At 38.4% G+C, this 15763-nt stretch overlaps 1 protein-coding gene across 1 annotated transcript in view; it reads left to right on the forward strand.

Moving 5' to 3' along the window:
• Metap2 (methionyl aminopeptidase 2) overlaps positions 1–15679 on the forward strand; it is a 28263-nt gene extending 12584 nt beyond the window's left edge. The window contains exons 5-11 of the mRNA XM_069990371.1: positions 1250–1411; positions 2764–2945; positions 4350–4444; positions 6431–6527; positions 11687–11790; positions 12545–12660; positions 14232–15679. Coding sequence (XP_069846472.1) covers positions 1250–1411; positions 2764–2945; positions 4350–4444; positions 6431–6527; positions 11687–11790; positions 12545–12660; positions 14232–14484 — 1009 coding nt within the window. The 3' untranslated portion in view covers positions 14485–15679. The remainder of the gene's footprint in view (positions 1–1249; positions 1412–2763; positions 2946–4349; positions 4445–6430; positions 6528–11686; positions 11791–12544; positions 12661–14231) is intronic.
• The last annotated feature ends 84 nt before the right edge of the window (positions 15680–15763 follow it).

A 15763-nucleotide genomic window follows, 5' to 3' on the forward strand; every position in this document is an offset into this window, starting at 1 on the left:
TTCCCTGATGCCTTACATGGGGGGGGGAGGGGGAAGGGTTACTTCTAGCCATATAATCAGAAGTCTTCATAGGCTTGTGTTTTGAGGAAATGTATATGGACTTCCAGGTCAGGTCTTTAGGGTTGGCCCACTGGATCATGCTTACAAAAAACTGCACGGACAGTTTTTCCTTGACATTCCTTATGCAATAGTGTGACAACTATTTATGTACCACTTGCATTATATTAGGTATTTAAAGTATAGAGATTATATATAGGAGGCTGTGCATAGGCTATATACAAATACAACACCATTTTATATCAGACTTGAGCATCCATAGATCTCTCACTTACCCCATGGTAAGGACACCTCTATCCTATTCTGGAACCAGCCTTCCATACTGAGGACAGTTGTACTTAACCCTGTTGGCTAATTTTTGTGATATGTCTTTGGAGCCGTGTATATATTACTTGCAATAGAAGGATGGCTTTTTCCCTCCCCACAAGATTTTTGGACATAGCCTGATGCCTGTGGCTCACACCTGTAATCTTAGCTACTGAAGAGCTGAGATCTGAGGAACACGATTCCAAGCCAGCTTGGGCAGGAAAGTCCATGTGACTCTTAACTCCAATTAACCACAAGAAAACCAGAAGTAGAGCTGTAGCTCAAGTGGTAGAGCACTATCCTTGAGCTGAAGAGTTGAGGGACAGTGCCCAGGCCCAGAGTTGAAGCCCACAACCGACAAAAATAAATAAATAAATATAAATAAATAAAAAATATATGTATATATATTTCTAGGACACTTCTGACTATGCTGATTCTCTTTTGGTGTGTTGATAGGATATTAGTGTACCTAAAAATCTTTTTTTGTTGTTGTTGATTGTAGGGCTTGAACTCTGGGCCTGGGCACTAGCCCTGAGCTCTTCAGCTCAAGGCAAGCACTCTACCACTTGAGCCACAACTCCACTTCAGGTTTTCTGGTGCTTTATTGGGGGTAAGAGTCTCACAGACTCCTGACTTTCCTGCCTGGGCAGGCTTTGGAACCGTGATTCTCAGATCTCAGACTCCTGAGTAGCTAGGATTATAGGCGTGAGCTACCAGTGTCTGGCTATAAAAATCTTTAAAAAGGTAAAAGTATGTACTTCAGTACTTCAGAAACTTTGACACATAGAAACTGAATATTTGGTATAATTTTCCTTGGCTTTTATATTTGTTGTGCTGGGTTTGTTTTTTTTTTTTATTGACTCATTCTGCTATGCCTATTGTAAAGGCGAACAGCTGCTTGGAGAACTACAAATGAAGAAAAGAAAGCATTAGACCAAGCTAGTGAAGAGATTTGGAATGATTTTCGAGAAGCTGCAGAAGCACATCGGCAAGTTAGAAAATATGTTATGAGCTGGATCAAGCCTGGGATGACAATGATAGAAATCTGGTAAAAGGAATATATTTTTAAGACCATGCCTTTTAAAAAAAATTTTAGTACTACATAATGTTTGGCTTTCTACTTCTTGGTTAATGAAACTTTTATATAATATGTTCTGAGTTCTTCAGAGTACCACTGCAATGAGGAAACATAAGAGATGCCCAGACATGCACCTTCTTTTTATTTTATTTTATTTTTTTTTTGGTAGGTTGTGGGGCTTGAACTCTGGGCCTGGGCACTGTCCCTCAGCTCTTCAGCTCAAGGCAAGCGCTCTACCACTTGAGCTACAGCACCACTTCCGGTTTTCTGGTGGTTTATTGGAGATAGGAGTCTTACGGTCTCTCCTGCCCGGGCTGGCTTTGAACCGCGATCCTCAGATCTCAGCCTCCTGAGTAGCTAGGATTACAGGCGTGAGCCACCAGCACCCGGCGACATGCACCTTCTTTTGTGTGTTTGTTCACTCAGGTGTATTTACACTCATTACCTTGACATTCTGTCTGGAAATCCCTATTAAAAAAATTCAAACTGAGTACCAGTGGCTCATGCCTGTAATCCTAGTTACTCAAGAGACTGAGATTTGAGAGTAGAGGTTCAAAGCCAGCTGGATAGAAAAGTCAATGAAACTTTTACCTCCAATTACCCACCTAAAAACAGAGATGGAACTGTGGCTCAAAGTGGAAGAATGCTAGCTTTGACAAAAAAAAATGCAGGGATGACAGTTCTCAGGCCCTGAGTTTGAGCCCCAGGACTGAGAAATGCATACATTCTTGAAGTGCCTAGGTATAAAAATAATAAACCAATAAAGTTGTTTTCCTGCAGAAATAACTGAAATAATTGAAATAATCCTTGAAATAATTGGTACAAAGGTATCTCTGATTTAGATAATTAAAATATACAGCATGAGCAAATATAATCGTTTATATTGATTTGAAACTTTCATGTACATGAAGTTAAAAGTGGAATTTATTATCTTTTCTAGAAAAGATATTTGCATAGCATCAGATTATATCCAGAAAGTGTTCAAATCACTTGTGTGTGGCAAATAAGGATTTTAGTAAGCATCCTGGATTTCCTGAGCTGTAAGAATATACAAATGGAGCTGGGTGCCAGTTGCTTGCTCATGCCAGTAATCCTAGCTACTCGGGACTGAGATCTGAGGATTGCAGTTCAAAGCCAGCCTGGGTAGGAAAGTCTGTGAGACTCTTTATCTCCAGTTAATCAGAGAAAAAGCTGGAAGTAGCACTGTGGCTCAAGTGGTAGAGCACTAGCCTTGAGCAAAGGGAGGCCAGAGACAGCACTTAAGTCCAAAAAAACCCCCAGGATTATAAAAGTAAATATGTTTTGTTTTCTTTTTGTTTTAGTGAAAAATTGGAAGACTGTTCTCGCAAGCTAATAAAAGAAAATGGATTAAATGCAGGCTTGGCATTTCCTACTGGGTGTTCTCTCAATAATTGTGCTGCGCATTATACCCCTAATGCTGGTGACACTACTGTATTACAGTATGATGACATCTGTAAGATAGACTTTGGAACACATATAAGTGGTAAGTTGATAGAAGTAGTTCTGACCACTCTGCCCTGTCCCCAAGGAGGGTGCAGAAAACAACGCAATATTTATGTGTTGGATGAAGCTATAAATATTGCAATTCAGATTTTTTTCTTGCCTCTTAAATTTCTACTTATAGCTGGGCACTGGTGGCTCACGCCTGTAATCCTAGCTACTCAGGAGGCTGAGATCTGAGGATCACGGTTCAAAGCCAGCCCGGGCAGGAGAGACCGTGAGACTCCTATCTCCAATAAACCACCAGAAAACCAGAAGTGGCGCTGTAGCTCAAGTGGTAGAGCGCTTGCCTTGAGCTGAAGAGCTGAGGGACAGCGCCCAGGCCCAGAGTTCAAGCCCCACGACCGACAAAAAAAAAAAAAAAATTTCTACTTATATTGAGGCAATAAGGCATCCTACTAAGAATGAAATTGAGGTTTATTATCTTTATATCAGGATATGAGGAATATAGTCCTACACTTTTCATTCAAGTCATTATTTTAAGTTTATTAAATGTTTTTTATTTGTTTGCTTTTTTTTGGGGGGGGGGGTCCTGTCGTGGGGCCTGAACTCTGGGCCTGGGCGCTGTCCCTCAGCTCTTCAGCTCAAGGCTAGCACTCTACCCCTTGAGCCACAGCGTCACTTCCGGCTTTTTTTAAAAAAATGTGTTGCTGAGAATGGAACCCAGGGCCTCAGGCATGCAAGGCAAGCGCTCTACCACTGAGCCTTCCCAGCCCCTATTTGTTTGCTTTTTACAATCATGTCAAATCCTAAACCCAAATACATTTTTATCTCAGCAGACAAAGCAAATTTCGACTAAGTACTTGTTTATTTTAAGGCTTTACTACATTGGATAAGTGGCACTGTTTGAGCCGATGGTCATATACATATTTTCTCCCCTGCACTGCTATTCTATATTCCTGGTCTTTTCTTGCTTGTTTCTCTGCTTGCATAACTGCCTAGGTCTTAGGAGTAACAAATACCCCTGTAATGATATATTTCATTCTGAAATATTTAAATGGTTTCTACCTTTTTGCTTGATTATAAATAATCTCTGGGGACTTGGGATGCTGTTCTTCTTCATTCTATTTTGAATGCTTCCAGCATTCTCTTTTCCTTCAGCAAGGCTAATAATAATATACTAGCTGGGTGCTGGTAACTCATATCTGTAATCCTAGCTACTCAGGTGGTTGAGAAAAGTCCCCATGATACTCTGTATCTTTAATTAACCACTCAAAAACCAGAAGTGGTGCTGTAACTCAAAGGTATAGATAGCATGCTAGCCTTGAGCAAAAGAGCTCAGAGACAAGGACCTGAGTTCAAGCCCCACAATTAACAAATGAATAAATAAAATGCTATAATGTAGATAAGTTGATCAGTAAACTCAAAGATGAACTTTTTTTTTCAGGTAGGATTATTGACTGTGCTTTTACTGTCACTTTTAATCCCAAATATGATATGTTGTTAAAAGCTGTAAAAGATGCCACTAATACTGGAATAAAGGTATGTATGCGAATTGTTACATGCTATTTCATTGAACATACTTTGAATACTTATATATCCTGTTTCAAGGCCTGTGGGTAGTTAAGAGGAATTACCTAAGTTACTGCTTTTAGGGTCTTGGGTGGATAATAGTAATATACTGCAGACTTTTTTGAAGGTTCAACTTACTATTACCTATTAAGACAGATGTTATTTATTTATTGCTTGTGGAATTGGCTGTGTTTGTCTTTATTTAGTTCATTTTTATTGTTAGTAGACTAGTTTTTAAAGTAATTTTAGGTTCACAGCAAACCTGAGTATAGACAACTTCCCACAATGTTTGCCCACACACATAAAAGTTCCTACACTGTTCACTTCCCAAACTCAGGTATTAAAAACATTGAACCAACATTTACTCATGGTAATCACCCAAAGTCCATAGCTTACTTTAGGGTTCACTTAATTTTGTGCATTCAGTGAGTTTTGACAAATACAAAATGACACAATTATAATTTTATAAAGTATTTTCATTGTCTCCCAAATTCTTTGTGATTTATCAATTAATCTTCCTGCTAGACCGTGGTGCAGCCCAAATTCCCTCACATTTGTGTGTAAATGTGCGTGCATGCTTGTGTCCGCATGCATATGCACACATATGCTAATGCTAAATCTTGAACTCAAGACCTTGGTGTTATACTCTAGCTTTTCTGCTCAAGATTGGTGTCCTGCCTTTTGAACCACAGCCTCGCTTCTGCCATTTTTTGGTCATTAGTTGGAGATAGAGAAGAGAGTCTCATACACTTTCTGCAGAGGCAAACTTTGAACACAGCCTCCTGAGTAGCTACAATTATAGGCATGAGACACTGGCACTTGGCCATTTGTCTTTTGAGTGGTATAATTGTCACAAAATTTAAGAACATAGAAATAACATTAAATACAACTGACAATAACACGAAACTGAAATACAGCTTTTCCATATCAACTGAGCTGCAGTTTGTTTTGAAATTTCTTTTGATTTAAAAAAAATTTATTTTTGACCATGTTTGGTGAAAACTTAGTAATTGGAAAAGTAGATTTCTCAACTCACCTGCTGTTTTCTTTGGTTTTGGTGTGTTTTTTTGTTTTTGTTTTTTTGAGATATTATTTGAACTCTGGCTTGAACTCAGACTCTTGATTGCTAGGCAAGCACTCTTATCACCTGAGCCATATCCTCAGCTCTTGTTTTGGTTTTGCTTCTTTTTTGGGTTGGGTCTTTTGTTTTGAGGGTGGCTTCAGACTGTAAACTTTCTACCTAGGTGGCATTTGTATGGCTTGGATTACAGGCACATACCACCACGATTGATTTATTTGAAATGGGATCTCATTAATTTTTTTGCTCAAGTTGGCCCCAGATTAGGATTCTCCAAATCTGCTCCTATGCTGTATTACATGAGCATGGTAACCTGTGTAGTCACAGTACTTGGAAGACTGAGGCAAAAAGATTGCAAGTTCATTGATAGATTGGGCTATACAACCATACCCTGTCTCAAGAAAACACAATATTTATGATTGTGTTTGGTTTTCACAAGTTTTTGGTTTTCACAAGTTTTTCAATTTGTTCCCTAGTATTAGTTTCACTGTTGATTTCTTCATCTCATTTTGGTTATAGAAGATACCATGTTGTAAAACTTCATGAGACTTGTGTTCAGTGTATATTCTATCCTGGAAAATGATGTGCACCTATACTCTGTACCCATAAGCTATGCTGTTCGGTAGTATCTTTTGCATATTTCTACTTTGTTTAGTCCTTGTATGTATGTGTGTGTGCTGTGTACATGCCTGTGCAAGTACTCCTTGTGCATATTATTCTACCTTCTTTCTAAAATTCTTCCTAAGTTTTTTGTACAGTTGTATTTATAATATACAAAGTGGTTTTCCTTGTTGTCCTTTATTTTAAATTATTAAGAAAATAAGCCATGATAAAATTTTACACTTTGAAAAGCAAAGTATATATTGTTCTTTTTTTAGTGTGCTGGAATTGATGTTCGTCTATGTGATGTTGGTGAGGCCATCCAAGAAGTTATGGAATCCTATGAAGTAGAAATAGATGGGAAGACCTATCAAGGTTTGGTGAAATCAACTTCACAAAACTACTGTTGATTTCCTTGTTTTAGTCAGCTGCTCAGTTCATTGAATAATTACTGTAGTCATTACTTGAGAGCTATTACTAATCTACTATGATGCTTGATAAGACATCTGGGCAACCCTAAGGTGGCCAGAATTTGAGTAAGTTTTCTTTTGTGTGCGTGGCTAGTCAAATCAGGATTCAGAAGCCAGAGGCCTTTTCCTTAGAGAGCAGTTGATTCTTTTAATTGAAGGGACCAGTGTGTCCCCTCAGTTCTCAGGTCTAGCTGGTGGTTCCCCAGCCATAGTTCACTTTTCTGATCTTCGCTTAATCCTTTTTGTAGACACATAATATATTTCTTAGAGAATAGTTCCTTTGATAAAATGTTATTTCAGCCTTATTATAGACTTGCAAATCAAAACTATCTTGGTATCCTGTCCCTCACTTTTAGTAACTTCATGTTTTTGTGAAATTCACATGAGTAAAGTTGGCATCGTGTTCTTCTATTGCCATCTGTACACTGTTGGGGTTTTTGTTGGTGTTGTTTTTTGGCCTAGTGAAATACAATTCTTACAGTTCTTCCACTGAGATCTGACAGCGTCTGTTGTTGCTCATATTTATCTCACTTTGACTTCTGGCACCATCTTAACTTGTGTTGGCATACTGAGTGTAGATTCAGAATCAGTGATTTAATTAACTTTGGCATGACTACTCATCTGACCAACTCAGTGATTCCTTCCATAACAGTCTTCTCCCATGTACCAATATTGAAAATTATCACCAGTCTTAGAGGCAATTGCTAATCTTTTTCTGTTCAACCCTTTAATTTCCTTTTTTATGTATCAAAGTATTCTTGGGGCCTGGAGTTAGAGCTTGGTGGTAGAGTGTCTGCTTAGTAATCAAAGGTCGCAAAAACTAATTTGTGTTTTTAAAGATACTCTCATCTCTACAGTGTGCCAGGTTGCATTTCCTTTCCTCTGTCTGGTCACCATGACAATATCCATTGTTCCTTTTCATTTTATCTTCAACTTTCTTGCTGCTTTGATTTTCAGAAAATCTTCTCTTCTAGGTCTCTATTCCAGGGGGTGTCAATGCAAGCCAAAATACTCTTTACCTACTCAAACTTGAATAGACATACTGTAGAGCAATTTAGAAACCATACTTTGAGGCCAGGCAGATTGACCTTAGAGAAATTCTGTAATCTTTTAAGTTCCAAAGTTACCTGAATAAGAGTTTGTGATTGGCTGGGCACTATTGGCTCATACCCATAATCCTAGCTATTCAAGAGGCTGAGATCTGAGGATTACTGTTCAAAGCCAGCTCAGGCAAGAAAGTCTGAAAGACTCCATTTGTAATAAATTACCAAAAAAGCCCGAAGTGGAACTGTGGCTCAAGTATTAGAGTGCTAGCCTTGAGCAGGAGAAGCTCAGAGACTGTGCCCAGGCCCTGTTCTTAAAAAATATCATGTTATTTGTTTTTGAGAAATATATATTACATGACAGTTTTTGAAATTTACCATGTATTCAACAATCTTTTTTTTTTTCAAATTTTTTATTGTGATTAAGTGGTTACATAATTTCCCCAATTTCACAGTATTGTGGGATAGTGATGCTTAGTTAAAGTCACAAACATATTCTAACTTTCATGGAGCAAATTATCTATCATGGACTATATCATGAGTTCCATGAGCTTTGCAATACAGTTATTTCTTCCATATTGAGTGATATGTACATTTCTTTTGTTTTGGGTAGCATCAGCTCTTCCCTCTTTCCCGCTTGTTCCCTCCCTCCCATCGCTGCCATTGAGTTGCTTAGTTCATTTTGGTCAATGTCCAGTGCAGCTGATGGGTCCCACTTTTGTATGTTTTTCCCTGATTCCCTCTACTTCTGTGTCGTTGTCCTGGTTTGTATTCAACAATCTTAAATGTTCACTTCTCCCCTTTTTGCCCCTAATTCTGAGATTGATGCTACAGATTATGATGCTTTACTTCTGTTCCCTAAGAAAGTTGCTTGACGTATATGATAACCAGATAGGATTAGCATCCCATAATTTTTGCCATAATTCAAAAACTTTTTTCTGTCATTGGTCTTCAAAGAAGGATTCTATTTTATTCACATTCATTGCCCTATCTCATTTGAAATACCACCTTATTACCCCTTTCTTCTATGTTCTTAGTAGCTCAGTGAAAAACCTGGAAGAAGCCGAGCGCTTTTGGTTCATACCTGTGATCCTAGCTACTCAGGAGTCTTGAGATCTGAGGATTGTGGTTCAAAACCAGCCTAGGCAAGATAGTCCATGAGACTCTTATCTCCAGTTAACCACCAGAAAACCAGAAGTGGAGCTAAAGTTAAAAAATGCTAGCCTTGAACACAAAATATCAGCGACAACACGTAGGCCCTGAATTCAAGCCCCACAACCCTCAAAAAATAAAGACTGGAAGAGATGAAAGTTATTGTACTAGATAATCTCCTTTACATCTTCTCTAGGTTTGGCTTTTAATACTGTCATGTGAAAATCTTATAAATATTCCTCTCAGGGGGTTAAAAGAGTAAGGATAAACCTACTTTTCTGTATTACCTCTGCAAAATATTATCTAATTCTTTTAAAAGTTTAGAAACAGAGCCAGGCTCTGGTGGCTCATGCTGTAATCCTAGCTTCTCAGGAGGTTGAGATCTGAGGATTGCAGTTCAAAGCCAGCCTGGGCAGGAAAGTCCGTGAGATTCTTATCTCCAGTAAACTACCAGAAACCGGAAGTGGTACTGTCGCTCAAGTGGTAGAGCACTTGCTTTGAGCTGAAGAGCTGAGGGACATCACCTAGGCCCAGAATTCAAGCCCCACAGCCGACCAAAAATAGAAAGTTTAGAAACAATTTTAGTCTTGTCTGTTTCTGTTAACACCTCAGACTTTAATAACATGAGCTTTTCAGAGCACAATCTAACCCAGGAGAAAAAGATTGAGAGACTAAATGCCTAGCTATTTTGAGGAATGTGGTACCATACAATGAGCCTATTGACTTGAAGGTTCAAAACTGTAAATAGAGGTTAGTTCCCTCCAAATTCATTACATAGTAAATTTCAACAACAAATCTGCTTGAATGTGCCTGTAGATTGAGTTCCCTGAATTTGCTGAAATTATTAAAAATTCTAATATCTGTCAGTAGATCCCAAGGTTGGAATTCTTAACACCTGCCTTCTTATTTTTCCCATTAAGCTCCTCTAGCATTTTAGGTTCTATTACTCCATCACTCCTCTTTGGAAATGTTACTGTATTAATAAGGTTTTTTAGTTGGAACATAACAGAATTCAGATTGAGAGGATGAAGAAATGGGCTAAATTTTAAGGAGCAATTCCAAAAAAAACCACATAGCAGAATGGGGCCATAAAGTTAGTTTCATGTTCCTTAATCAGGAAATAAAGAATTGTAGCTTACTTTTAAATCTTTTGTCCTCAGATTTAAAGTACTGTGTTAAAATATGTGTAAGCAAAAATGGATATCCCTATATTCTTTTTTTTTTTTTTTTTTTTTGTATAGCTACATATTAGATGGTATAGCTAAGAAACTCTGAAGATAAAAATGTGATTGGCATGCTGGGAAGGTGGCTCAGTGGAAGAGCACTTGGCCTTGCATGCATGAGGCTCTGGGTTAGATTCCTCAGCACCACATAAGCAAAAAGCCAGAAGGGCTCTGTGGCTCAAATGGTAGAGCACTAGCCTTGAGCTGAAGAGCTGAGGGACAGCGCCCAGCGCCCAGGCCCAGAGTTCAGGCCCCACGACCAGACACACACACACACCCAAAAAAATGTGATTGGCTTATGGGGTCAGCTTGCCAGATTTTGTAATAATTACATCAAGATCTTAAAATTCAGCTTACTTAATGAGGGTTCTTTTAAGCATCTTGATAGTTACTTTTCTGTGCTGTCTCTAAATTTGTAATTTGTCATTTTCTAGTTTTTTTTTTTTTTAATATTGCTACCTTAGTCTGCTCTAGAAGAAAAATATCTTCATACTGAGGATTCTAGAACTATAGAGTTTATTTATTTATTTATTTTTGTCTGTTGTGGGGCTTGACCTCTGGGCTTGGGCACTGTCCCTGAGCTCTTCAACTCAGAGTAAATGCTCTACCATTGAACCTCAGCACCACTTTGGTTTTCTGGTGGTTTATTGGAGATGAGTCTTGAGTTTCCTGCCCCCCGGTTGGCTTTTGAATCGTGATCCTCAGATCTCGGCCTCCTGAGTAGCTAGGATTACAAGCATGAGCCCCCAGCACTTGCCTGATTTATTTTTTTGAACTATTAAAAGACTTATGGAGTAGAACTGAAAAAGCACAAAGCCCATTCAACTTCTCAATTGCCAAAGATGTGACCATATCTCTTTCAAGAGTATTGTCTGTGTTCCAGAAACCGCTCAATCCCATTGTCTTGGTTTATTTTGTGCTGTCATAAAAGAATACCTACAACTGAGTACTCTTATAATGAACAGAAATTCTCATAGGCTTGGACATCCAAGATCAAAGGGCTACCATCTAGTGAAGGCCTTGCTGTGTGTGTTACTTTGTGGCATCTTGTAAGGGCAAAGACACAGAACCAGCATGCATACAAAGTAGGCCTTCATTCATTCTTACAAGGAACCCACTCCTAGGATAATAGCATTAATTTATTCATGGAGTCAGTGCTTTCTTGACTTAACTCATTAGATTCCACCTCCCAGCACCATTGTATTGTGGATCAAATACATGTGTGGATCAACACAAGAGCTTTAGAGGACATATTCAAACAAAACTTGTACGACTTTCCAATTGCAGCAGCCTAACTAGTGAACCACTATTTTGACTACTAACGGATTTGCATTTGCTTCTCTTTACATCTTTGTCTAGTATGTATCTCTAACAGCTGTTTATTTGTACTTAATTTTGAACTTTGTTTAGTGGAATTGCTGTATATAATTGTGCCTTTTTGCTCATTTCATCATAACATTCTAGTTGTTACATGTATCCATAGCTTTGTTTTTATTGTTGATTAATGTTCCCATTGTAACTATCCCACAGTTTATTCTATAATTTTGTCACTGAGATTAGATTTTTTTATAACCATAATAAAGGCCAACAGTCCGTCTTTCTAGAGGTCCTGAGTAATGGGTATTTCCCTATTTCTACTATGACAGTGAAACCAATCCGTAACCTAAATGGACATTCAATTGGGCCTTATAGAATACATGCTGGGAAAACCGTGCCCATTGTGAAAGGAGGGGAGGCAACAAGAATGGAGGTATGTAAGTTGTTAACAATTAAGGGTTTGGAGTTTTTATTTACCTGTAACTGGGATTAAACTCTGGGCCTTATATATATGTTAGGAAAGTACTCTACCAATGAGCCACACCCCTAACCCAGCACTTCTGTGGATAGCATTTTCTTCCTTCTCCCAACTTAAAACTTATGATAATTTATTATATTGAACATAATGGTACCATTTATACTTGCAGAACTTGGGCTGTGGGAAGATTGTTTATAGTCAAACCAGGGGTCGGTCAGTCAGCTGTAGAAACGGGTTGTCAAAGTATTGTTTTTATCCAGTATTTAGTATTTATTGACCATTATATCTGTTAGTCTTTTTTAGTAGATACTGGGATATAGAAATGAACAAAATTCCTTGCCATTTAAAGCCTACAATTCTGATAAGGGATATATATGCAGATGGTCAAAGTGTGCTAAGTAAGGCAGAGAAAAGTTGAATAAGGTCCTCATCAAGGGGGAAATAAAAATGGTAATTGGAATCAAGCACTGGTAGCTCTTGTCTGTAATCCTAAACTACTCAGGAGGCTGAGATCTGAGGATTGAGGTTCCAAGCCTTCCTGGGCAGAAAGGTCCATGAGACTTATCTGCAATTAACCACCAAAAAGCTGGAAGTAGAGCTGTGAGTACTAGCCTTGAGGGGAAAACCCAAGACCCTGACCACTCACACACAAAAATCATTGCAATTACTCCTAAATTATTCTGTCACCTTGATCCTTATGTTTTTGAAGGAAGGAGAAGTGTATGCCATTGAAACCTTTGGTAGTACAGGAAAAGGTGTCGTTCATGATGATATGGAATGTTCACATTACATGAAAAATTTTGATGTTGGACATGTGCCAATAAGGTGAGGCTTGATATTTATGATTTGAGTATCTTTCCAATTAATAGCATATACATAATGTGATATATAAAGTGGTATATTAATATGTGCACTTTTTTTTTGTTGGTGGTGGTGGGGCTTGAACTCTGGGCCTGGGCACTGTCCTTGTGCTCTTCAGCTCAAGGCGAGTGCTCTACCGCTTGAACCACAGCACCACTTCTGGTTTTCTAGTGGTTTCTTGGAGATAAGAGTCTCACGAACTTTCCTGCCTGGGCTGGCTTTGAACTGCAATCCTCAGATCTCAGCCTCTCCTGAGTAGCTAGGATTACAGGCATGAGCCATCGGCGCCTGGCTTAATAAGTGTACATTTTTTATGGCCTAATAAAACTGGATTTCAGCTGGGCCTCTAATTCTTTCTACTCAGGAGGCTGAGATCTGAGAATCTGTTTGAAGCCAGCCTGTACAGAAAAATCTGAGACTCGTCTCCAACTAACACCCAGAAAACCAGAAGTGGCACTGTGGCTCAAAGGGCTAGCCTTGAGCAATAAAGCTTAGGGACAGTGCCCAGACCCTGAGTTCAAGCCCCATTACTGACAACACCTGGATTTCAAGTCATCCCTTGCTGTGTCACAGTTCATTTATTGCAGTTTCAGGGGTTTAAAAAAATAAATATTTTCTAAGCCGGGCACCAGTGGCTCACACCTGTAATCCTAGCTACTCAGGAGGCTGAGATCTGAGGATCGCAGTTCAAAGCCAGCCCGGGCAGGAAAGTCCATGATACTTTTATCTTCAATAAACCACTAAAAAACTGGAGTGGCGCTGTGCCTCAAGCGGTAGAGCTTTGCTTTGAGCTGAAGAGTGCAAGGACAGTGCCCAAGCCCAGAGTTCAAGCTCCACGACTGACAAAAATAAAAAAAAAATACTTTCTGTATCGTGGAGTTTTTGCTATAACTCAGGATTTTGCAGTATATATTAAGTATTTTTGCCTAGAAATTTTTAAATATAAAAACATAAACAACGTTAATATTAATGAGAATGGGAAAGGTTTATAAAGCCTTAAAATATAAATAACAAATACAATGCTGCTACTTTGCGGGTATTTATTCGTCACTGGGGTTTCTGGAATGCAACCCTGTGATAGGTAAGGGCTTTCTGTATTATAGTAAAAAGACTAGCCTGTTAAAAAATTCCATGTGGGTTGAAAATTTGGGCATGTATTTTCCTGCAAGTCTAGTTTTACATAATCATATCAGCGATCATTGTGCTAGCATTCCTAGGATTTTAGTCTTAATATTTCCTTGTTGGAAGATTACATATTTTAAATTGTATTTTTAATCTTTTATAGAGGATGAAATTTGAGCTTAAACCTCCTTTGCGTGTGGTCTTTGAGCTTGCTGTTTGACAGCAAGGCGATCTTAATCAGTTAGTATCTATAACTGAGGGTGGGCTGTTATACATTCTTGCTTTTAATTATTTGAAAGAGCTACAGAAAATTTTGAGCTTTAATTACAAGTGAAGATACAGCTAAGGTTTAGTTTTTCATAGTGGGGGAAATGAATTGGTAACTTGCTATTAATCTTACTCTCTCCTCTTAGGCTTCCAAGAACAAAACACCTGTTAAATGTCATCAATGAAAACTTTGGCACCCTTGCCTTCTGTCGCAGATGGCTCGATCGCTTGGGAGAAAGTAAATACTTAATGGCTTTGAAGAATCTGTGTGACTTGGGCATTGTTGATCCATATCCACCATTATGTGACATTAAAGGATCATATACAGCACAGTTTGAACATACCATACTATTGCGTCCAACTTGTAAAGAAGTTGTCAGCAGAGGAGATGACTATTAAACTTAGTCCAAATCCACCTCAACACCTTGTTTTCTAAGCTTTGTTGGAGTACCTTATACCAGAATTAATTCGCAACATGTTATCTGTTTTAACAGTGGACCTGTGTAATACTTCTATCCATATTTAAAGGAATTTGATCAAAGGCAAACAGTCTAATGTAATTAGCCAAGGAAAAGCTTTCAGGACTTTCAAATGTTAACTGTTTCCCCTGTCTAGGAAAGCTCAAATTAGTTAGAAATGATTTGTTTTAAACACCTACAACATGCTTTTTGGATATTTATATTGCCATATTCTTACTTGAATGCTTTGAATGACTACATCCAGTTTGCACCTCTGCCCTCTGGTATTGCTTTTTAACCTTCCTGGAATCCATTTTCTAAAAAATAAAGACATTTTCAGATCTGAGAGCTACATTTCAATGTCTGTGGTTATAATTCTGAGCAGGAAGTAGCAATGTAGGGAAGTAGGGCCCTTTTAGCCAGACTGTCGATTTCTACACCAAGACTTCTGGCATGGTGGCTAAAATAATATGTGCATAAAGTACAATAGTCTTTTTCCTTCAGACACAAATATATAGCTTTTGGAATATTCTGTCTTCATAAACCACAGTTAGTAGTTGCTTTTCTTTTTTTTCTGTCATTGAGATGATGTACTAATTAAAACAACATAGTACAAACATTGTGCCAACCTAGAACACTTTAGTAAACATGAGCATTTCAGCACTTTATGTATTCATTGGTATTTTTCAGGAAATCTACTCAACTTACTAAAAAATAAACAAGGCATTGGACCCAAAAAGTGCAAAGTCTTGTTCTAGTTAAAGAGGCTAAGTTGAAACTAGGCTTTTTCTACCAGTAAACTAAATGTTTTGTTTGTTTTTGGTTCGTTGTGGAGCTTGAACTTGAACTTGGCCTTGGCGCTGTCCCTCAGCTCTTTCAGCTCAAGGATATAGCACTCTACCACTTGAGCCACAGCACTACTTCCGGCTTTTTCTGTTTATGTAGTGCTGAGGAATTGAACCCAGGGCCTCATGCATGTGAGGCAAGCACTCTTACCACTGAGCTACCTTCCCAGGCCATGTTTGAATTCTTAACCTCACAAATGTTGGTGTTCTAGAAGGCAACCTTTATCCTCCATACAGAATCTAAGTGTTAATTTGTGTATTATAACAAAACATTTTGCTTGTTCAAACTGAGCCCAACCACTGGTTCTCTCAATTATATGTGATTTGTTAGGAATGTTCTACAACCTAATTTCAGAATTATGTGCCAAGGTAAAG

The sequence above is a fragment of the Dipodomys merriami genome, unplaced genomic scaffold (genome assembly GCF_024711535.1).
Source record: "Dipodomys merriami isolate MVZ:Mamm:240054 unplaced genomic scaffold, mDipMer1.0.p SCAF_10, whole genome shotgun sequence".
NCBI lineage: Eukaryota > Metazoa > Chordata > Mammalia > Rodentia > Heteromyidae > Dipodomys > Dipodomys merriami.